Source organism: Solanum stenotomum, chromosome 1, assembly GCF_019186545.1.
Source record: "Solanum stenotomum isolate F172 chromosome 1, ASM1918654v1, whole genome shotgun sequence".
In the NCBI taxonomy this organism is placed as follows: domain Eukaryota; kingdom Viridiplantae; phylum Streptophyta; class Magnoliopsida; order Solanales; family Solanaceae; genus Solanum; species Solanum stenotomum.
The window spans coordinates 32,688,917-32,713,564 of NC_064282.1; the positions used below are offsets into that span (position 1 = coordinate 32,688,917).

A 24,648-nucleotide genomic window follows, 5' to 3' on the forward strand; every position below is an offset into this window, starting at 1 on the left:
ATCATACTTTTGTGACATTAGTGCCCCTGCCATCCAAAAACTAGTGCACATATGCCCTTCACTATAATGGAAGATTAAATAGGGACATGTGGCGCAATCTTATCCGTCGATCCGATATTTAATAAATGACGGGTCGGTGGATAAGATTATGACACGTGTATTCCCGTTAGTATAAAGGGTATATATGATCTAGTTTTTGGACGGCGGGGCATCAATGTCCCAAAAGTATAACGGATGGTATATGCATACCATTTATGATAGTTTAGGGGTATATTTGTCCTTTTATGAAGAGACCCTTCTATTTATAACCAACAGATGATAGTATGAATATGTATTAACTGTCTTATCAAAAAAGTCACAACCCTTCGAAATTGTCACTACTCATCGAAAAAGTCACAATTCTTTTAAAAAATTGCAACCATTAGGAAAAGTCACAACCATTAAATAAGAAAAAGTATCTGCTTATGATATTATTTAATATAAAAATATATATATCCACTAAATTGTATATTTTAAGTTGAGATTCTTCCGAAAAGAGATGATTAATCATCTGCTTCTCACGTTCCGTGAATAGCCGGGACATTGAGGAATATCCAGAAAGGCAATTCGGGAATCGGCCTGATTCTATCTCTTTTCGTTGGGTTTGAAGAAAGGAAGGATCTCAAAGAATCGATCTTTCTTTTCGTTGTTGAATCAAACAATAATTTAACAATCAAGTTAGGAAATGTATACGTAGTATAGAAGATATTATATATATATATATATACAACGCAATTAGTTACAGATACCGTGAATAAGCCATAAAAAGTCTGTGAAGTTGTACATTTTTAGTTTATTGCCCATCATTTACATGGAGTTGTTTGGTAGCTAGTTAGAATTTTACAATATCAATAATGTAGAAATTAGTTATAGTAAATTTATATATTATTTTAGGCAGGGTTAAGTATTCATATATTAGTTATTCCACCTTTGATCTTGCATAAAATAATACAATGCCTTGTAACTTATACATGTATTAGTTATGTAGATTTCTAAATTGTCAATCAAACATTGTATTAATTTTATACATAAATAACTTATTTCCTATCTACCTAGTAGGCATGGTATAAGTTATACAAAAATTAATACATGAATAACTTGTTTTTTATCCAACTACCAATGAGCCCTTAGCTTGAATGCTTTGAAAAAATCTGGCATGCAAAAACTTGGGCACCGTATCTGTGTAGGTTCATTTATCACTATTGTCCCTTTCTCTTTTCATGGGATCAGAAGTCACAACGGGAAGATTTCTCCGGTACTGAGTAGATGTCAACCTTCTCTCAAGAGGAGTTTTCCGCTTACTCACCACAAATCTGTTAACTCCCTTGCGCATTGGCATAATAGATGGGAAGTCTTCATCTGGGATTTGACTCAATTCAGATATGTCTTTTATCTGAGCAACACGCTGGAACCACCTCTCAGCTTTGGCTTCTTCAGACATGTCTAACGGATCTGTTTCCTTCACAGCAGACCCCTCCAAACTCTTTCCTGTCCATCCATTTCTGACGTTCTGGTTTCTAGGCAGCTTGGTTGAACCTACTCCCAAAGTCTCGGCTGGGGATACATCCTCGTTCATGGAGTTTCTTCTGTCTTTACTATCAGTGTTGCAAGCATCTAAAGCAAGAGAGGTTTCAACTGAATTTCCAACACAAGGGACCCCCTCATCCCTGGAGAAATTTGGACTTGCAAACCTTGAATTTGTAAATTGATCAACAGGAGTCTGTGCAGTGATAGTATCTCTGAACAAAAACCCAGGATCATCTGACTGTTGATGTGTCTTCTCTACATCTTCCTTCTCACAATAGGTTTTGGAAAGAGGATTCATGGGTGATCCCTTGTGATCTGAGTTGCTGAATGTAGATGAAGTTCCAACCCTAGACAGAGAGGACGAATCTGTGATATGTTCCTGTTGTGTGTCCATTTTCGCAAAGTAGCCTGGAGGGAAGGGAACAAATGGGACAAAGCTACTGTTGTTTGCTTGCTCCATGGCCACGTGTCTTTTGTACATTGGAGAAGTCAAAGACCGGTCTTTCTTCTTGCTAACTACAAATCTATTTTCTCCTTTACGCATTGGCATAATCTCTGGGAAGTCATCATCGGAGATGGAACTCAGTAAGTCTTTGACATCATGCAGCTCCGCGATTTTCTTGAACCAACTTTCTGACTTCTCAGCTTGATCTCTCTCTTTATCCTCACTGAGTGGGTCATTTGACTGCAACTTCTCCATGGACTTCCCAAAGTCATTTCCAAGACTTGCTGAACATGTTTGGTGACTAACCTCAGGAGTGTGAGAGACACCAACTTCTTCCTTTACTTTCTCATCCATCACTGAAGTTGGATTATTTTTCTGAAACATGTCTTTTGGTAATGGCACAAAAGGAACATAGTTAGAACCTCTTCCACTATGGTGAATGGCTGACTCACTATTTTTGTCTGCAGCAATGCCCTTATGACTTTTTCCAGATATTTGATCAATATTCTGCTTCATTGATGTGTCAAGGATACTATGTGCACCACCAGTCAAAGTGTTACCTTCTGGGATACCATTGTAACCAAAGTTTCTTTCGTATTGAGTGTTGGCCAACCTCCTTTCCAAGGGTGTTTTCCTTGTGCTCACAACAAACTTATTTTCTCCTTTCCTTGGCGGCATTATTTCAGGAAAGTCTTCGTCAGCTGCTGCACCATCCATATCAGAGGCATTGTTCATCTGAGAAATCTTAGAAAACCACTGCTGTGCCTTCTCCTCATTCTCAGCCAACTTAAGATCAATTCCATTTGGATACGCAGAGTTCCCATTGTACCCATCCTCTGCACTGGAGTGGGTAGTTCTAGGTGAAGCCCCAGCTGGTCGTCCGAAGTTGCATCTCAGGCAGACAACATTTCTCCCATAATTGAAGAAATAACATCTGTGATATCAACGTTATAATAAAAAAACATGTCCTACATGATAATGATTTGCATAGAACTAATGACTGAAATACATAAACAAGAGACTTATTAGTGCTTACTGAGGGCATTCCCACTCCCCGCCTGTCAGCTGTCTCCTTGGTCTAGGTTCCTCACATTCAAGGCATTTGTTGTTTCTTGCAAAGTTCATGAAATTGCACCTGTTCAATATTCATGCAGACTTGGACCGTTAAAGATCATCAAAGTACAAGAACCAACAAATTAACAAGCTTAAGAATAAGGGAAGGAGAAGGACAGAAATAATTTTACTTTGGGGTCAGTCCACACATTCCCTTATTTGGTAGAGGTAGAGCTAGAACTAGAAGTATATGAAAGAAATAGCTTGAAAGACAACAAAAGTGTGTTAGAGTGGGTAAAAAATCCCACATTGTTTGGGGAATGGACTGGTGGTCTCATTATATGGACTTGGGAAATCCTCTCCTCATGAGCTAACTTTTGGGATTGAGTTAGGCTCAAGTGTCATATCTTTTACATGGTACTGGCTCCACCCCCGTTTGGGCTCTCAACCCACGCTCCAATTGGGTCTGGGCATGAAGACAGAGTTAGAGTGGGTAAAAAGTCCCACATTGGTTGGGGAATGGGCTGGTGGTCTCCTTACATAGACTTGGGCAATCCTCCCCTCATGAGCTAGCTTTTGGGGTTGAGTTAGGCCCACGTGTCATATCTTTACAAAGTGGAAAGTAATATTCAACTTTCTGTCTAAGCTCAGAAGGACTGAAAATGTTGATCCGAAGTGGTTGCATACCAAATTCCATTTCAACCATAATATTTATGCCAAAGAACAACAGCAGCACCCTATCCCTCTCTTATCTCCAAATTCTAGACAGGACTAGGTAAGGTACTACAGTATCCACACATCCATAAGATTACTTGCCACAGTAACCTAAATCAGCAGATTTCTAGAATAGATTCTACATATTCAAGTCTTTACTCATGGAAAACAAGACGTTTAATACAGTATAAAAGGTGAGGAATAAATAACAAAAAGGAGACATAAATTATATACTATATATTAGTCTTATGATTATTTCAAGCACATTGGGAACCTTTTATGCATGAATATTAATAGGAGAATATATTGCTTTTTGATATCCTAATGGAATTCATCAAAAAAAATGGACCACTAAAAATGGGATTTCCCTTCTTAACTCGGTGGATAATGGACCTGCCCCTCTACCCTTCTCCACTTAAATACTGGGCTTCGCTTTGCATGGTGTGGGCTTGAACCTGCGACCTAAGCCACAAATCCTCCACCTTTTGCCACTCGAGCTAGGCCTTCGGGGCTTGGTCCAAAGGACGGGTCACAGACAAATTTCTCAGTTATAAAAAAAATATGGGATTTCTCTCATATCCTCAAGATATATCTTTTATGCATGAATACCTTTAATGTATGAATATTAATAGGAGAGTTAAATGTTTTTTCATGTCCTAATGGAATTCACCATAGAAAATGAAGGGTCACTATAAGTGGGATTGCCCTTGTCTCCTAAAAAGAATATGGGGCCACAAAGCTGAAATAGTAACAGACTACAAACCAATAAAAATTTTAGAAACAAGAAAGGCCAGAACAAGACAATTGTACATACTTTTGGCATATCCAGTCGCCTCTCTTCATTACAATATTTTGTCTAATAGGCCTTGATGTTTGTCCATATCTACCTGAAAAATCATATTGCTCTGCAGGAGGCAGGTTCACTGCTGGAGCTCCGAAGCTCACTTCAACCAACTCACGCAAAAGATTCCGGCAAGATGATTCTATAAGTTCCCTGCTATAGAGGGAGTTTTTTTCTGAAGAAACAGTGGGTTTACTCGCGTAACTTAATATGTATTTCATGAGATCAACTGTGTTAGTGTTGTCATGATCCAGCACCTGATATTTGAATCAAGATAAAGTTTCAAAAAGACAATAAACAACCAAAAAGTATGAGGAAAAACAATGTTCAGCAACACTATATCAGATGTGTACTTAAAGGTACAGTTGTTTCAGTAACTCAAAAAAAAATGAACAGAGAAAAATTGTTGATGCAAGCTCAATATAGTATTTCCTTCAGTTTTCTCCAAGGAGTCAAGGAATAGTCAAGAGGTGTAAGAAGCAAATTACAAGACACAGGATAGCTAGAGATTACTTTGGCCAGATGTATTACTTCCTAGAGGATTAATTCAAAGGAAGAAAATCAAATTCATTAAACAACGCAATTGCATCATAAGACACCTATTTTTAAGTTTAACTACCTAAAGTTCTTCAATGTAAAAAACAAAAACAACTTGGAAGTCATACCTAGGAGTTCCATCTTAAAGAAGGAAATCACTCGGCATGGAAATATCACACAAACCCTTCGACAGATTACAACTTTTTTTTAAATATCACAAAGCATTAAAGTTCATAGTGAAACTGGAGGGTTTCCTGCAAGTGTTCCTGCAGGGGATTCATCAGTGATAGAGAGGAGATTGTCAAAATTTTATCAGAATCTGTATATAGAATTAGAGATATGGAGATTTCCATTCAACCATTGATCAGGTGTTGTTATCAGTAAAGAAGACAATTTAATACTACAATGTCAGTTCAGTGAGGCTGAGATTAAAGAATGTGTCATGGCATCTGCGCGGGACTAGGCACCTGGACCGGATGGATTCACAATGGAATTTTTCACCAATTGCTGGGAGATAGTAAGCAAAGAAGTAGTGGCAGCAGTTCAGAACTTTTGTAATCAGACCATTTTTTGAAAGGAGTTTCAATGCCACATTCATAGCCTTGATCCCAAAAAAATTAGGGGCCAATAGGTAGCATATTAGCTTAATAGTTAGCATATATAAGATCAACTCAAAATTGTTGACTGAAAGGCTGAAAAAAGTCGTTTCAAAACTGGTAGATGCACATTAGATGGCATTTATTGAAACTGGTAGATGCACATTAGATGGCATTTATTAAGGGCACGCAGATCATGGATGCTATTGTGATTGCAGTTAACAGGATTGTAAGGCACCAAAAGAAGCATTCCCTAGCCTCAACCAAAGTAAAAATTGGGCATCAACTTAAGTTCTACCAACACTCACAAATAGAATTACCTTACTACATCTAAATAAGCTTAAGTATCAAAAATGTCTCATCAAGTTAAGTAGTTTAGCTTTGAGCTTAGTTGAGGTCATCAAAAGGAAGCTCAACCTTGAATCGATCCAACTTTGCTTAGTTTGCAATCAAAACATAAAATTATTTTAAATAGATATAATGTCCACAAATGTAACTGAACCCTTAAGCTTATTTCCAAATTGATTGGACTAAGTAAATCTTATATTAATCCTTCTTTTACTATGTACAAATCCTTCAAATTAACTTATTTGATGAAGGAACCATTGTAACGACAACAGAATACTATACTATACTGTCAAATAAGAATAGCATGTGCTTACAGTGCTCCCGTCAATACCCAAGAATGCCCTCATTCTTCTTGCCGTCTCCAGAGCACCTTTGAACAAAAATGGTGTCCCATTTGATACAACGGCCTCAATATCCCTCCTTGAAAGCAACCTGCATTACATGAAACAGATGCACACAAAGATGAAAGTAATGTTTATTTTATCTTACAAATATCTGAAACCTACATTTCAGTGTTTTGTCAAAAGCGAAGTGCTTAGAACAGAATTTATATTTTGGGGAAGTGTTATCATTAGTAAATTTAGATGAATCAAATAAGTGATATACAAGATATATTCAATCTTCAGCATACATGCTCGCATAGAAATGCATGAAATACTTCTAAATAATACCCTCCCATACAAACTTAGTCAAAGGAAAATGTCATATCTACATATATCCTTGATTATTTACTTCCGTATCCCACTCTCTCTGTCCTCACTCCATTTGATTCCTTCTTCCTTGTAATATCTTCATATAGGCCTCTGAATCATTACTTAACAACCAATACTCTTGCTCATGCTGCAAACCAAAATAATCCTATAACCTTTCTTAGTTATGTCATATACTATTTCAGTTCTTACGAAAAGTAACATTGTTGAGAATTCCCAAACAGAGAGATAAAATTTAAGATATGAAATCAAACCCTATGAAATTTGGGCGCTCCCGTGCAAAATCTAAGCAGAGGGTAGCAGCACGAAGGAAGTCTTGGGACAAGTCCTCGTATGCGACGAAGAAGTCCTCCACTGCAGGAGGTAGCTGGTCATTGCCAGTAAGAAGAGTAATTAAGCTAGGCCATTCAGGCCAAGGGTGGGAGGTGAAAGAAGAAGAAGAGTCGAGTAGGGTGTGATTATTGATGGGCTGGGCATGGAATTGTTGTTGAGAGGGTGAAAGAGGGGATATATGGGGGTGACTGTAGACTGTGAAGCGGCGAGAACCGCATGCCAAACGACGAAGGTGGAGGAAAGAGTGGCGTCGTAGGTGATTGAGGAATGTGGGAAATGGAGTGGCGAGGAGGGAGATGAACCTGGAAGCCATATTTGGGGTTTTGCTAAACCCTCGCTTAACAGAGACGGGAAATGGCTTCTCGCCTAGGGGATCTACAATAGTTTGGGCGAACGAATACACACCATTCGATGATAAAAATGAGGTAGGGGTGGTCCCCATTTTGGCCAACCAGTTTAACCACATTTTTATTATATTTATATTTATATTTTTTTATTTTAGTTAGGGAAAAGGTCAAAAATATTTTCAACTTTATTTTATTGATTGACTATGCCCTTACCGTTAAAGTGAAGTTAGTTTTGGCCCTACCGTTACTAATTTCACCATATATATCCTTCATTTGACGGAAAGCCTCAAATCAACTTAATCAACCCGTATCTTAAAAAACGACCCATTACCCATTTTTAAACCCATGCCTGACCCCTCTAACACTCATTTGCAATTCCTCATTTGCCTGTAATTATTGAAAAGGATGAACAATGAGAAAATAGAGGAGGAAGAAGCAATAACTTCAGCCTTTGCTTTCCCATTTTTCTGACCAGCCTCTCCTCTCCAAGCTGCTGTCCAGCCACCAAACGACCCCATTTTTTCCATTTCCATAGCCACCATCACCCACTTTCCGGCCAGCGACCAAACCCACATGAAATCAGGCCACTCCGGCAGAAAACCCGTAAACCACCTCACAACCAGACGCTAACTCCGGTGAACTAGACCACCCTTTACTACCTCTTTTCTCCAGCCAAAATGTCACCAGAAAACACCCAAATCGACCCCACTGGTCGACTTCCCTCAACCCATCTTCCTTCTCCAATCAGAAACTCATTCAGCTTCAAACACACAAAAGAAAACATGAGATCTGTCTATAATGTTTTTCGATGAGCAATTGTTTTTATTTCATTCAAAAGTCATAATCTTTTTCATATATAATCATTATTCGATTGAAGAGAAATTTGAAAAGAGGAGGGGAGGGGGGGAATGCTTGGATCTTTGATAAGTTCAGACATTTTTGTAATGGTGGGTTCTTTTTACAATGCAACATTTTTTGGCGAAAATTCATCTCTCTAGAGACAATTAAATGAAAGATGTTAATTAAGTCTTGCTTTGATTTTTGGTGACACTTTGACCAAGAAACCAGAAAAATAGATTAGATATAAATTAGATAAAATAAATGAGTTGAAAAAAAAAAGAAAAAAGGAATACTTAAGCTGATTCCAAGATGTATAATTGAATCAAAGTAATTTGTACTTCATTCAAGCATTGAATCTCCTGTCTCATATCAATTAAGAGGGGTCATGGAAAGAACAGGTTCAAAGTCATGATCAATTCCTTTTTCAAATCATGTTGCAGCTGCACGAGCCCTTCCTGATGTGAATTAGGAAGGATTGGTCGACGAAATATGAACGAAAAACTGAAAGGGTCAAATCCATTTTAAAATGTAATTTAAGTAAATCTGGGACCAAATTAACATTTTCAAAACTTTCTAATCTTTTATAAAATACAAAAAAAACACTTTAGTTTTCAATTTTTATAATTCTATCCAAACCATTTAAAAAAAAGTAAAAGAAAATAGAATTTTCTCTTCTTCTCCCAACGTCTCTCTTCTCTTCTTCTTCTTCCTTAGAAAATCCAAAAATCCGACTATCAAAAAAAATATTCTCCCCCATTATCTTATCTTCCTCCTCATCTCCGACCGTGACTCTCTCCTCTTTCTGAACTGAAGATTGTGTTCGACTTAAAATGGGTAAGTCATTTTTTTGAAAGATTTTACAATTTTCGAACAATACTAAGTTTTTTTCTTGGGTTAATGAATAATAAATCGTTCTATAGATGTGAAAATTGAATAATGGTGTAATGGTACCTATTATTTATTGTTTTTGAAAGAAAATCAACAAATCCAAAAAAGCCCTAATTTTGAGGAAATGTATATGTATTGTTAACATTCAGTGAAAATTCGTTTTTTGTTGTTCTTTTTGTGATCATTTTGTTCATATGATTTTAGAAATATAGTCTTGTTCAATTGTCCAACATATATTTCATTTGTTGAAAGATGTGTCGTATGTTGCTACATTTTAGTGATATGTTGATATATATTCCAACAGAGTTGTCATATGTTGGAACATATCACCTATGTGTTAGGGCAATAAAATGGTCATATGTAGTAACAAAAGATTAATCTGTGGCACATGAAGAATCATTTGTGGCCACAGAAGATTCATTCTTGGCAACAGAAGGTACATATGTGGCAACATAATATCCATCTGTGTCAACATAAGTATCAATTTCTACCCATTATTATTTTATAATCAATTGTAAACTCTCAACCTTTTTTTATTTACCGTGTAGATGAAATGATATAAGAAGCTTCATCCATGACAACAACTCAATCTGTTATTGGTGTTGCTTCCTCTTCTAACATCAAATGCTCTTTTTGTCTATGCGAAGAATGTGAGCAGCAACATGATTATTTTATTATTCGTGTTAAAGAACTGACTGATATTTTTAAAGAAATGACTTATAATATTGATGTCCATACATCCAAGAAGATTTCACAGCCTTTGAAGTGTAGGAGGTTGTAAAAATCTATTTTCCAATCACTATCTATAATTAGTGAAAGAAAGAAATCAATGACTACTTCTCCAGTATCACACTCAAACCCAAAAGTCAAGGAGAAGGAGAAGGAGAAGGAGAAGGAGGAGCAGGAGAAGGAGGAGCAAGAGAAAGAGAAGGAGCAAGAGAAGAAGAAGGAGAAAGAGAAAGTGAAAAAGAAAAAGAAAGAGAAGAAAGTCGAAGTCATCAGTTGTGATGTGAAGCAACAATATTCATTTGAAGGTTTTAACATAGACGGCGAGGGTCCAACTGAACTAATGCCATCCTTCTCGCAATGGATAAACGAGGGTCTTTACAAGCATCATGCAAAAAAGTAAAGTCGTTCAACTATTATTAGTATTTCTTCTTGTTGTCCACTAAATAATTATTTATAATGATTACACAATTGCAGAATAGACAAGGACGATCATTACTTAGTCAATTGCTCGGATCTTGAATTCAAACAACTTGATTTTGTAGTTGTATTTCCAAAGAAGAAGGACTGGTTCAACGTAATGTCTCAACCCAATAAGTGTTGGACTGATGAGGTAAATCCATGCCAACTTTTATCTTTTGATTAAGACATGAATACATACAAATAAATTGATACAGAAATACACTTGTTGATGCATTTGTGCAGTATGTGGATGTCATTTTATACTATTTGTGGAAGAAGTCGAAGCAACAGAGTCATTCTAAATATCGATATACCACTACTAATTGTTTTTTTCAAAACATACATTGACAATGCCAGTGATGTTCCTGAATATGAGAATAAAATTGTTGGCACTATCAAAGGGTTTGGTATAACTGTTGGACTGCATTGGCACCTCACAGATGAGGTTTATGTCCCTGTAAATTGTAATGGGGAGTTTCATTGGGTCTTGGCAGTCTTTGTATTGAAGGAACGACGCATAAAGGTGTATGATTCGATGTCCTCATCTAGGACTAACAGAAAATTGTGCTCTGAGATTCAAAAGTTGTCTACATTGTTGCCAAAGTACCTTGAATCTAGCGAATTTTTTGAGCAAAACAACCGAACCAACTTGTCAGTTCTTGAATCTTACCAAGTCATACATGTTACTGGTATTGCCCTACAAGCAAGCAATAGTCTGTAAGTATCACATTATTTTTTTGTCTTACCACTATTGAAATATGGTGTTAATAGGTTTGTTATATTTTCTAATCGATGATATACCATGCAGTGATTGTGGACTTTTTATTGCTGCATACGCTGAGTTTTTTAGTGATGGACTACAAGTACCATCTGGTGGAATTAGTTCTGAAACCCTTCGCATGAGATATGTTTCACTCCTACGGAATTATGGGATTTTAAAGGCTCAGAGTGGCTATGCTAGAAACAATGAAGACCCACAGAGGCCTAGACCTAAAAAAGCAAAGTTCGATGAAAATGTTGCGGTTACCACCATTGATTAGATTGATGTTTATGTATACCATTGTGAATTACCTTTTGTTGATAAGTTGTATAAAACAATTGGTGAAGTGTTATTTTTTCCTGATAATATTAATATTAATGATTTTTTATTTTTATTTTGTTGGAACAAATGTCAATTATGATAGAAAGAAAGAAATGTGGTGTATGTGGCAACATATATAACCTTTGTTGTAAAAAACACCACATAATTATCTTCATGTGACCCAATAGAAAGGATACATGTGGCAACATATGCACAGAAAGGAGATATGTGGTAACATTATATTGCCATCAATTGTTCATTTTTGTTGATAATATTAATATTAATGATTATTAATATTGTTTTTATTTTGTTGGAACAAATGTCAATTATGATGGAAAGAAAGAAATATGGTGTTTGTGGCAACATACATAACCTCTATTGTAAAAAAAAACACCACAGAATTATCTGCATGTGCCCAAATAGAAAGGGTATATGTGGCAACATATGTCACACTTTGAATTGTCAAAATTAAAAAAAAAAAAGGTTTAAACCAATCCTCCCTTCATTTTCCCTCTCTCCTCTCCTCTATAAAAGGTCGTTTCATATTTCAAATTTAATTTATTTTTACTAATTTCCGTTTTCTTTTCTCTTCTTTCCTTTCTCTCGTTCCATTATTCCTTCACAGATCAAGGTTGTTGTTGTGATATTTTCTACAACATCAGTGGTAATCTGTTGCAATCCTCTTCTACAACAAGGCGTCGTTGCCCTCATCATTTCTAGTTTATCGTTGATATCTTCTCAGGTAAAATTTAATTAGGATTTTGAAAAATACTTACTGGTATTAAATCAGGACGTTTTTAGTGATTTTATCACTTATTTATTTGTAGGATGGTTGGGTAGTTATTCCTTTTGAAATATTATCTGATTTCAAAAAGCTTAATTTGTAGTTCGTTGGTTAGGGTTTTGTGGTCTGTGGTTGGTTCATGTGTGGTATTGAATCGTATTTTTTGTTTGTGTTGTTGTGTATTGTGTTGTGTGTTGTCTTGTTGTGTTGTGTTGTTGTGTTTAGTTGTTGTTTTTTGTTAAGAAATATTTAGTTTTTGTGGTTGCAGATACAAATATAATGGCTCATGTCAAAAGAAAAATTGTATTAATAAAAGAAACAACTGACACAAAGATCCAGAAGAGGCCTAGGACTAAAACTTGTAGGAAGAAGAATGAAAATTTAATTACCACTCTTTTAGAAGAACTTGCATCTAAAGCATTTCTTCTTCTCAAGTAGAACCAGAATTTTTCAAAAAGAGTATGAAGAAAGAGAAAAAAAAAAAATGAAGTTGATGATGATGGAGAAAGAGCAGAAGAAGTTGATGAACAAGAAGGAAAAAAAAGATGAGGAAGAAGAGGGAAATAAAAAAGAAGTTGAAGAAGATAAAGGAAAACAAAAAGAAGTTGAGGAGGAAGAAGGAAAAAATAAAGAAGTAGTTGAGGAAGAAGAAGGAAAAAATAAAGAAGTAGTTGAGGAAGAAGGAGGAAAGAAATAAAGAAGTAGTTGAGGAAGAAGAAGAAAAAATAAATGAAGTTGATGAAGACATAGGAAAACAAAAGGAAGTTGAGGAAGAAGAACAAGAAAAAAATGAAGTTGAGGATGATGATGGGATCAAAACTATCAGTGCACACACTTTCCTTGTGCATTTGCAGCCTAATGCTACTAGTGATAGCATTATCAGGTCAGCCATGTGAAAACCTTTTGACACCTTCAGGATCATGCTCAAGCAGATTGGTCTGGAAGATTTTTTTAGGAATAGTTATTTTGGTCATTTTCTTGATTTGCTAGAGAAAAAATAATGCACATTTTCAAATGACCATGGTCTATGAACTTCTGAAAAGAAGGTTTATTTTTCAGAATCCTAAAAAGAAGGATGAGGTTTTGATTAATTACTGTGGCATGCAACTCTTTTTTGGCAGAAGAGATTTTGTCATAGTTTCAAGGTTAAAATGCCATCCTCCTTCTGAGCCAATCTCTAAATTCATAGTCAAAAAAGAACCACGAAGACGAAAGAAAGGAAAAAAAGAAGAAACAAGACATTCAACTGAGGAGCAGGACTTGGTATCCCTTGTTGGGACAAGCTTCAAAAATCCGATTTGATATATGTGTTGAATCATGAGGATACATCAAAGAAGCACAAAGAGTCATTGTACTTACTTTGGTTTGTACATAATGTACTTTGGGCCAAAGATGTCAACAACAACATATCCCTTAAATGGGTGAATTTATCTCAGGATATTGAGACTTTCAACAACTATCCTTGGGGTCATGAGAGCTTTGAATTAACTGTCAAATACTTGATGAAACCTTTAGGACCAAAGACCAATAACTTATTTGTCTTTCCATGGGCTTTCATGGCAAACAAAAATGTTCTTAATTTTTTTATATTATATTGAATAATTCAACATTTGATTTGTGACATGTTTTCCTTTTTTATAGGCTTGGCCATTTGAAGTCATTCCTCATTTGAGATATCAAGTAACTGCAGAAGAAGAGATCTCATCTCCAAGGATATTGAGATGGTTGAGAGCAAACATAAAAACTGTTAAAAATCCTCCAAATCTTTATAACCCTCCTCATGATGCAGTAAGTTGTTATTATATTACACCCATATATGTTGCAACATATCACTAATCTGTAGCAACATGTGACCCAAAAATTGCTATAGATGACTCATATGTTGCAATATATCACTAATTTGTAGTACATGTGACCCAAATGTTGCTATAGATGACTCATATGTTGCTACAGATGATCCATCTGTTGCAACATGTGACACAAATATTGCTACAGATGCCCATATGTGTCAACATATCACCCATCTGTAGCAACATATAACACATCTATGGCAACATCTGACCCAAATATTCCTACAAATGACTCATTTTTTTTATAATTTTAGGTTGTGCATCCATGGCTTGTCCCAACAGAAAAGAAATTGCAAATGTCATATCTAATTACTCTAGGGTTGGTTGAAACCTTATTTGATCCTGTTGTGGATAGAGTTAAAATGGAGTTGGCTGGAGCAATAACCATCAAAAGAGACAATTGATAATGAATTAGTTGTTTTTGATGGGGTTGATGGTGGTGGTATTGATGTTGGTGCTGGTGTTGATGTTGGTGATGATATTGGTATTGGTGCTGGACAAGACCAAGGGGCTACCTTTTGTAGGAGATGCTCTGGCTTTCTTTGTGAGAAGTGCAAGAAACTAGATGAAGATTCTATCATGTATCTTCAAACATTGAGTCAGGTTGTCAATGAATTTAAAAACAAGAGGAGGCTCAAGGTCATTCCATCAAAGAATGTTCGGCATCCATATACTCCACATGCCAAGAGGAGGAAAAAATCATTTATCAAGGCAATACAAAATTTGAAGAAAAAGATCTTTGGAGAATTACCAATGACCGTAAGGGAGGAAGTGTTGGAGTTCAAGCATGTGAATGTTTATAAGCGTGTGTCTATAGCTCAAAAGAACAAACTGATAGAACTGTCGAGAGAAAAGGATCTGCGTGCACAATACGACATGTATTTTTTTAGTGGAGAAGATTTCAGGACCATGACAAGCATAAAAATTTGGCGGGAAGACTTGGTAAATTTTTTCTACTAGTTCCTTCAATTTATAATGTTCATTTTTTTTTATCTTTTCAATAATTACTCTTCTTTACTCTTTAATATTATTTTTTATTTCAGTATATTGATGAAATCCTTACCCTCATGCGGGAGAGGCATGTGAGATACCCTGAGTACTATGATTCCACAGATAGAATCCTGGATCTCAATTTCTATTTCAACTTCAAACTAAGATATGACAAAATCAGCGATGAGGCAACAACAGTTGGTGGCAGAAGCCTTACACAGTTAATTAATGAGTTTGAATGGAATGAAGATATGATTAACTATGTCAGGGGCGTTAGTCCATATCCTAGAGGCATGGATTGGATTGGTGCAAAAAGGATTTTAACAGTCATGAACATGAACAAAACTCATTTTGTGACTCTTGAGATCCTCTTGCACGAGGGTCGCATGAATGTTTATGACTGCCAACTGATGGGTATGGAACATGCCAAGTTTTTTATATTCATACAACCTGTGTTCGAGTTGCTGCCAAAATTGTTGAAGCAAAGTGAAATAATGAAGCATTTGCCAGATAAGTTACTCAATGAACCATGGGAATTTAAATGTCGATTGGATCCTATGGTAACAAATGAAACCAAAGCCACGTGTGGGTCATATTCGCTTGCATTTGTTGAGCATTTGATTTCCAGGACAGCAATTCAACCTCCCCAAACCCTGTTGTATGACAATACAGTTGGTCGAATGCAATGGATTTGAGCTGCTGGGATAGTATCAAGGAGCTTGGAGCCTTGACAATGTGTTTGTAATTAATGACAATATTTTATTTTATCACTTATGTTATGTCATTTTATGTTATATTGAGAGCAAGTATATAGTATGTGATGTTATATTGAGAGCAAGTACTTAATCAAATGGTGTTACATATGTCTCATATGTAGCAACATATGGGTCATCTGTAGCAACATATGCCTCAAATGGTCAAACGTTGCTACATAAGGGTGATATGTTGCAACATTTGAGACATCTGTAGCAACAAATGAGTCATTTGTAGCAACATATGTCTCATATGTAGCAACATTTGACTCCATTGTTGCGACATTTGACTCATATGTTATGTTAAGAACAAGTAAAAATGTTGAAACAGGAGTGCAAAACTACGTTTATTTATTTCCACAATTATGATAATTTTAATGGTTGTACACAACTACATAAGAATTTTCCATCCTCCACAGTGTTCTTCTTGATAATGCTTAAAAATAGAAAAAAAACCACAACAAACAACACGAAGATTAGCTTCCAGTTGTTACAACATTTGGTCTTCTTCTTCTCCTTCATCACCCATTTGGTACTTCTTTTAATATGACTTTCATCATCAATTTCCAACTCCTTAATTCTGTTCGCCAATCTCAGAATAACGAACTTAGATCGTATATCAACATCTTCACGATCCCTCAATCTAAAGAAGTTGCATGCATTCTCCTAAAATACACACGACAAAGAAATTTAAATTTAAAAGAAAAAACAAAATAAAGAGAAGTCTCCAGACTAAGATGTAGAAATATACATACACGATAGCATGGACAAGACCAAAATCTTCAACCTGGATTGTCCTTCGACCATGAAGTTTGCATTGAAAGTACGTCTCCATGTTTGCAACAGATTTTCTTACCCAACGTGGGATCATTTTCATCATTACAAATTCTTTTCAATATTGCATTTGACATTATATCAAAAGTAACAAAAACAAACAAAACTCATTCATTAGATCTAGATCTAGAGTATTGATCTATATTTAAAGAACTCATTCTTACCCAATCACTATATTGCAAAATTAATGATTTCATTGATTTGACAATACATGACAGTGCTGAGACTTGATTTAACCAAAGGTCAATCAAATTAGTTGTGTGTTAAAAAACAAAGAACAGAAAAGACTAACAGAAAAAAGACTAATGAAATAAAAACATCATTATATTCCATGCACTCTAGAGATCCGAGATCCATGCGAAGAGAGAGAAAGAAAGATAAAGCGCAAAGAGAAGAGAAACCGAAGCGGCGAGGAAGAAAATGAAAACCCTATTCTTGAAATGAAAATGAAAACCCTAATTTATATATATATCCCTTCTAGAAATGAAATAATGGGCCGATTGGGCCAGTTTTAAAGGTTGGTCTTGCCTATGACTTTTATAAAGTACTTAAGTTTTTTAAGTTGTTGCAACATATGTCAATTATGTGTACATGAAAGTAGTATCACCATTAATAGAGAGGAATTCAAGCACATAAACTTGGAAAACATTAAACATAAACATAAACATGTCATTACTAGTTGATAGTTGAACTAGTGACATGCAAGGCTAGGCTAAACTACATATCCATATTTACAAGGCATTAACGCCAACAAAAACAACAAAATTTACATCTGAAACGCTCTAGCCCTATACTACTACTTCAGCCAGCAAAAAAGGACTTGACTGGAGGATCTGGAGTCAACATTGAGCGATCAAACCTGGAGGGGCATCACCGTTCTTTCTTGAAAGGTGGTGGATCAGAGCTACCCATGCACTCTGTCATAAGACCACCTACAGAAAAATAAACAACCATAGTTAGCTACTTCGTACACGCCGTTACAGTAGACATGATGTTATATATAAAGTAAGAAGACTTACCAAATGATGAAGCTACCCTCCATTAGATAAGATCCGACTAAAACAAACAACAATAATCACCTATGCACTGAGAACACACTTGAAGAAGACTTCATATTAACTGAGAACAACATAATTACGTTGATCACCCATAACAAGAGCATGCAGAGACTTAAATTTGTCAAAGGTGGTAACATCTTCTCAGGAAAATTTGAGTGTGAGAGGAGGAGAGGAGAAAGAATAAAGAAAAGAAAATAAAAAACGAGAGCCTTTTTTTGTGAATTAAGGGAACCCTAATTAACCCTTTTATAATGAGTGGGGGTGCGTGGAGTGTGTGTTAGTGGAGTATTCTATAATGATCCGTTACATTACATGTTGAATTAACCCCAAAAGGACCATTTTATGATATACATATGTTGCCACATATGACATGTATGTTGCAATTTCTGCTAAAAAAATCAACATTTTATCCAACATAACGTGCATATGTTGCCATATATGACACTTCAAGGATCGGTTAATCAATAAATTGAGCGATTTAGGAATGAGAAAAAAGTTAAATTGGACCAAGTTTTAGTACTTTGAACCATAATTAAGCAATAAAAATATGTTATAACACTTGGAACAACGATTTACAAGGGTGTTATATAACTATCATATGTAGTTCCTTGGTCATTGTATGATGAACTAGTGGGATGATAGTCTTTGTAAAAATAATTGATAGAATTGAATGAAGATTGTTGAATTAGACCATAATTTTGAACTTAGACATGTTGTAGGACTATATATTAGTGTTACATGTTGAGTTAGGTGACAATTTAATTGAATTAACCCCCAAAAGACCATTTTATGATATACATATGTTACCACATATGACATGTTTGTTGCGATTTATCCAACAAAACGTGCATATGTTGCCACATATGTCACTTCAAGGATCAGTTAATCGATAAATTGAGCGATTTAGGAATGAGAAAATGTCAAATTGGACCAAATATTAGTACTTTGAATCATAATTAAGCAATAAAAATATGCTATAACACTTGGAACAACGATTTACAAGGGTGTTGTATAACTATCATATGGAGTTAATTGGTCATTGTATGATGAACTAATGGGATGATAGTGTTTGTAAAAATAATTGATAAAACTGAATGAAGGTTGTTGTATTAGACCATAATTTTGTACTTAGACATGTTGTAAGACTATATATTAGTGTTACATGTTGAATTAGGTGACAATTTAATTGAATTAACTCCCAAAAGATCATTTTATGATATACATGTGTTGCCACATATGACATGTCCGTTGCAATTCCCCCAACAGACATTGCATATGTTGCCACAGATAACACTTCAAGGATGAGTTAATCGATGAATTGAGTGATTAAGCAATGAAAAAATGTCAAATTTTTTTAGATTAAACATTTTATAAAGAATAAATTCAAAAATCAGTACAAAACACAAAAAGGTCACCTTTTTTTCCCCATGAGTCTGCAAGAAATGTATATATGTTGCCACGCATGAAAATTTAATTAATACAGAAATTTAACCACTTCATCTATTTCTAAATCACAACTACATAATTCACAACGAAAGTGATACAATTGATGAGCAGTGCAACAAATTGGTCTTTCTCCCAAGAAATGAGGTTCTAGCACCATTTCAAATAAAATATATCGCAACTTCTGTCGACATCTTCTGAGTTTTAGTGACTCCGCTTTTCTCATGTTGGCAATGAACATTAAGCCTTCTCTCATGGATTCACCGTCATTGAAGATTGAAATTATGTCAAGCACATAGGATGCACCAATGTGGTCACCGTCTGCTTCTTGATTAATCATTCTCAATCCATTTGAATTGCTATGGTTGAAAAAATCATACTACAGAAGAAATAACACATTTAAAATGTAAAATACATTGATAAAAACGTGAATACATTCGAAAAACATTAAAAATTACCATGCATTTTCTGTATAAGGCTTCTAAACTTCTCAATGCTCTGCACATTTCCAGGAAAGAAGTGCATTTTCGAACAACTGAACACGACCATATAAATTCAGGAATGCTGACCAATGTTACCTTCTGATATACAGAAGGTTCATTAGCGACTTGATTGAGGACCTTGGAACTGAGAAATCAAATCAAATGGTTAGGAAATCAAATTAAAGAGTGAAAATTGATTAATACATACATACCTTAATTTAACCCTCATTAAATCTTTGAGGGAGTAGGAAGCAATCATTTCAACGATTTCAATTAGTAGTTCCCTCGGAAGGGATTCAATGTAGTTTTTTTTTTTACTCATAGTCATTTTTGAAGATTTCTTATTCTTCCTTCCCATCTTGAAGAAAATTAAATGAAAGGACCTAAGTTGTGTTCCTATATAATTCCAATGTAATGAATGTGAAAAGTTGTAACTTCTGAAGACGAAGAGACACTTTTGACTTTTCAAATGCAAATACTTAAATTCAACATTTTATTCAACATAACATGAATATGTTGTCACAGACACTACAAAAAATTTGATTATCAGGGACAAATAATTTTGTCATTTATAAATCATATTTCGTCACTAATAATCTTATGTGACGAAAAATAATTCATCAATCAGTCGTCACTAAATGTGTGTCACTAAAAGTATACAAAGACGATTTAGTGCTTCGTCACTAAAAGTATTATATCAACTACAAAAAGAAGAATCGTCCCCAAATGCATAAACATTTGTGACAAATTTATTTGTCGTAAAATGTATAATCTTTTTGTAGTTAATAGTATGTTTTGTCACTAAAAAGGTTATTACTACCAACACAATTTTATCGTCGCTGATTATTTTAGTTCAATTAGTGACGACATCAATTGTCTCTAAAGTTATATGTATTGCGTAGTTGAATAAAATGTAATTTCGTCACTAATGACTTTTTTTTTTTATACAAAATAAAATATTTTGTCATTAAATGTATTAATTAGGGACAAATTTATTATTATAAAAAGGTTGATAATTTTGTTGTTAAATCTATCATTTTGTCGCTAAAAGTATTGCTTTTACTGACAACATGTATTGTCACTATAAATTATCATGATTAGTGACAATTACAATTGTCACAAAGTAAAAAATTAATTTGTATCAAATTAAAAGGGCTACTAGGACAATATATTTTTTTGTCACTAAATATAATCAACTTGTGATGAACTAATTTATGAAGAAATATTTTGTCACTAATTACTAATAGTTGATGATATTTAATTACTTTATATTGATATTATTTATTAAATTAAAGTTGCATAGATTAAAAATAAAATAATAAAACATGCTAGATAATAATAAAATTAACCCATGATCATATAATTAAAAACAACTAAAATTATACTAACATAATATCTCATTACAAATACCTTAACTAAAAGAAAAAAATATTTTCAATAACAAAAAAAAAATGAAACTGAAATATACTAAATATTACATCTAAATTAAGACATATACGTAAAAGTTTCTTCCAAATTGTCGATAATGTGATGACGCATAGCTTGCAATAAATCTTGATTCAATTCTCATCTTTTATACCTGTGAAAAGAAGAACAAAAATAAAATTAAAATTTATTTTGAAGTGTTCATACTAGGGCCAATAGTAAAATCTTTTTTATAAGACTTATTAAAAAGATTATCCTTGGTATTACAATTCCATTTAAATTTCATTATTTCATATATATATAATCTTCAATTTACAGTGAAAAAAATTATCATTACAAGTTTAACAAGTTTATAGAGTATATCATCACACACTACTCTACATGGCAACATAAACTCCATCAATATATTCATGAAAACTACTAACTATTAAAATATAATGTAATCTATGTAGGAATTCTCACATTAGAATCAAACATGATTTGAATTAACATCAAAGCATCAAAATTGTCCTACTATAAGCATCAACAAATTAACTTAAAATTCAAAATAACAAAAGAAGCAAAAACATATGAATGATATTAAAGGAGAAAATGTAGAATTGGACCTCAATGCAACTCAAATTTCATATGTGAACTTGAGCGGATAAGAAAAGCTTCAAATAAGCTATAATTGAGTAATCTGATAGCAAGACAAGGACATCGTTGTGGACTTTACCGGCGCTTGAACGAAGACCTTAAATCTGAACTTTTGTGAAGATTAATTCATGAAAAGAATATCATAAAATTTGAAACCACGAACTTGAAATCGCGAAAACAAACTTCAAGTTCCACCACAAAGCACAAGTGATTTTCTTTTTGGTACGTGAGTTTTGTGTGTGTTGTTCATCCTGTATGATTTTTTTTTTTGTGTGTTTCTGTGTGTCAGGGTTAGGGGTGTTCACGGTTTGGATAAAAACCGATTCAAACCGATAAACCAAATCAAACCGATAAAATAAAATCGATTTTATTTGGGTTTGGTTTGGTTTGGTCTTCGATTTTTGAAAACCGATAGTATTTGATTTGGTTATGGTTTTATTCGAAAAAAACCAAAGAAATAACCGAACCGAACCAATGAATTATATACATATATTTTATTAATATACATACTTAATACTCCCTCTGTCCCATTTTATGTGGCAACATTTCCTTTTTGGTCAGTCCCAAAAAGAATGTCACATTTCCTTATATGGAAAGTATTTAAAGGTACAATTCCTTTTTTATCCTTGTTGGTCCCACTTAATCTTAAAATAATACTCCAATACATTTATGAGAAGAGAGAAATTGAGTCTACTTTTTAAAAGGGCAATTTGGTAAACATTTCAAAGTCTTCATTTATTTCTTAAACTCCGTGCCCGGTCAAATGTTGCCACATAAAATGGGACAGAGGGAGTATATTGTTTTTATAAACAATTTTAAAGATCTTATACATATTTTCATTAAAATTTGTTTATAATTTACTTATTGAAAGCAAAAATGCCCAAGATGAAACATTTATCTTATTGATTTCATGTATATGAGTGTCTATGACAATTCTTTGTAGAACTGAAAATGTTATTGTCTCTTCCTTCTAGGCAAATATAGTGAATTTTAAAGCTTTATTGATAGTAAATTTAGTGATCGAAAGTTCATTAATTTAAGTCATTCTAACTATTTTTCATTTTGAATGGATTGTTGTCACTTTTTTCACATTTTAAATGAATTGTTTCTTTTATTTTTGTGTATGGTTAATAACCGAATAACCTAACCAAACCAAACCGAAACCGATAATCACCAAACTGATAAATGTATATTATATTTGGTTTTGATAATTTTAAAACCGATTAAGTTGATTTTGTTTTGATTTTGACCAATAACCGATCCAAATCAACCCGTGACCACCCCTAGTCAAGGTATATGATTGCAAGTGGTTATCTTGTTTTTGTTTGTGAGTGGAGTTTGAGGGTTAAATGGATATGCAGGTGTTGTCGTGTGTATGTAGTGGTGTGTTAGATGTGAGGTGAGAGTGGGAGTGTTGTGGGGGTAAAGGGGAGTGAATTAAGGATTAGTGGGTACTTTTTTTTTTTTTAATAATAATCAATATATATATATACTAATAAAAATATAATAAAAAAGTTACATAGTTAATTTAAAATATACTTAAGAAACACTAGCTTATTGATAAAACTCTAAATAAAAAAAAAACATATTATTTGTAAAAAAAATATCTTTTGAAGAAAGTGAAAAAATGAAGAACTTAACCTAAAACGTGACTCTATTTTGTACTTTTCAAATATTTTAAAATAAACTTACTAAAATAAGATGAAATCGTAATTAATATCAATTTATGATATAAAAGAAATATTTAAGTGATAAAAATGGTGTAAAACATCAAAATTCATTATATATAAAAAATCACGTGTCTACATGGGTCATTTATATTTAGATGTAATTCCTATCTTCGGATTCAATCTGAAAATAGTGTGTATGTGTTTGCTTCAGGCATACATAAATTTTTAATCACTATAATTAAAAGTGTCAATGGTACGGTTCGAACGATTATTGTATAAATTTACATCATAGCAATTTTTCGATTATTTAGTTGATATACCCAAAATTAGACTTTTCAAAACCATCTCACCACGTCAATTTTTTTTGGTAATAATATGATTCAATTAATTAGTTATTGTATGTGTCTATCTTTGTTATAAATGTTCCTACATAAATAAAATATTTACCTGTAATAAATTAAGTAATTTATTTTTATAATAAAATAATTAATCTTAAGAAAAAAGGTCAAAAAGAAGAAAAAGGATAAACACAAATAAAGCGATAAAAGGTGTCACATCTCCTTGTCTATATTTCTTCTTTATATTATATAAATATATTATGTATACATATAATTTTGTCTTGTTTGTTCAATTTATCCCCTTTAAATCTTTTATTTTATACTTTGTCCCTTTAATGTCTCATAATTCCTCATTCTCTTTTAAGAAATGTCAAATCCTTTTTTTCTTCATTAACTATCTAATAATAAAAGATAAGTTACCAAAAAAATAATATTTTCAAATCTGAACATAAATTGTAAAAGAAAAAAATTAAGAATACACTTCGACTGATGAATACAATTTCCAACTGAAATTGTATACAAATTTGTTAAGTGAATATGGATCAATGATATGAAGATAAATATGAACCACTGTATACATATTGCAGTTACAGTACACATAAACTATATTACATGAATTATTTTTTTGTATACATATATCATATTAATCTCTTTATCCATACATTATATAGTTACCATTATAATTACTGTTAATATTTTTATGTATATAAACAAAATATAGTTTATCTATACATGCTAAAATTGATGTATACATCAACTAAATTTATACGTCAATTTTATGAATTTTTTTGTATACATATAGTATATTAAATTTCCATGTATTTATTATGTAATTGCAATTATAATTGTTGTTAATATTCTTATGTATACAAACAAATATAATTTATGATACTAAATAT

General features: G+C 33.5%; 2 protein-coding genes across 2 annotated transcripts; both read right to left on the reverse strand.

The window, feature by feature from the left end:
- Positions 1 to 960: 960 nt before the first annotated feature.
- On the reverse strand, positions 961 to 7,531 carry LOC125870835 (zinc finger protein VAR3, chloroplastic). The gene is made up of 5 exons (XM_049551377.1): positions 7,065 to 7,531; positions 6,415 to 6,532; positions 4,593 to 4,876; positions 3,048 to 3,146; positions 961 to 2,945 (listed from the first exon to the last, which is right to left on the reverse strand). The coding sequence occupies exons 1-5, from the start codon at positions 7,454 to 7,456 to the stop codon at positions 1,229 to 1,231; spliced, it is 2,610 nt and encodes an 869-aa protein (XP_049407334.1). The 5' UTR covers positions 7,457 to 7,531; the 3' UTR covers positions 961 to 1,228.
- A 10,036-nt stretch (positions 7,532 to 17,567) lies between these two features.
- Positions 17,568 to 19,939, reverse strand: LOC125875239 (uncharacterized). Its single transcript, XM_049556376.1, has 4 exons — positions 19,893 to 19,939; positions 19,657 to 19,825; positions 19,463 to 19,577; positions 17,568 to 17,629 (listed from the first exon to the last, which is right to left on the reverse strand). Exons 1-4 carry the CDS (start codon positions 19,937 to 19,939, stop codon positions 17,568 to 17,570), a joined length of 393 nt encoding a protein of 130 aa, XP_049412333.1.
- Positions 19,940 to 24,648: the final 4,709 nt, after the last annotated feature.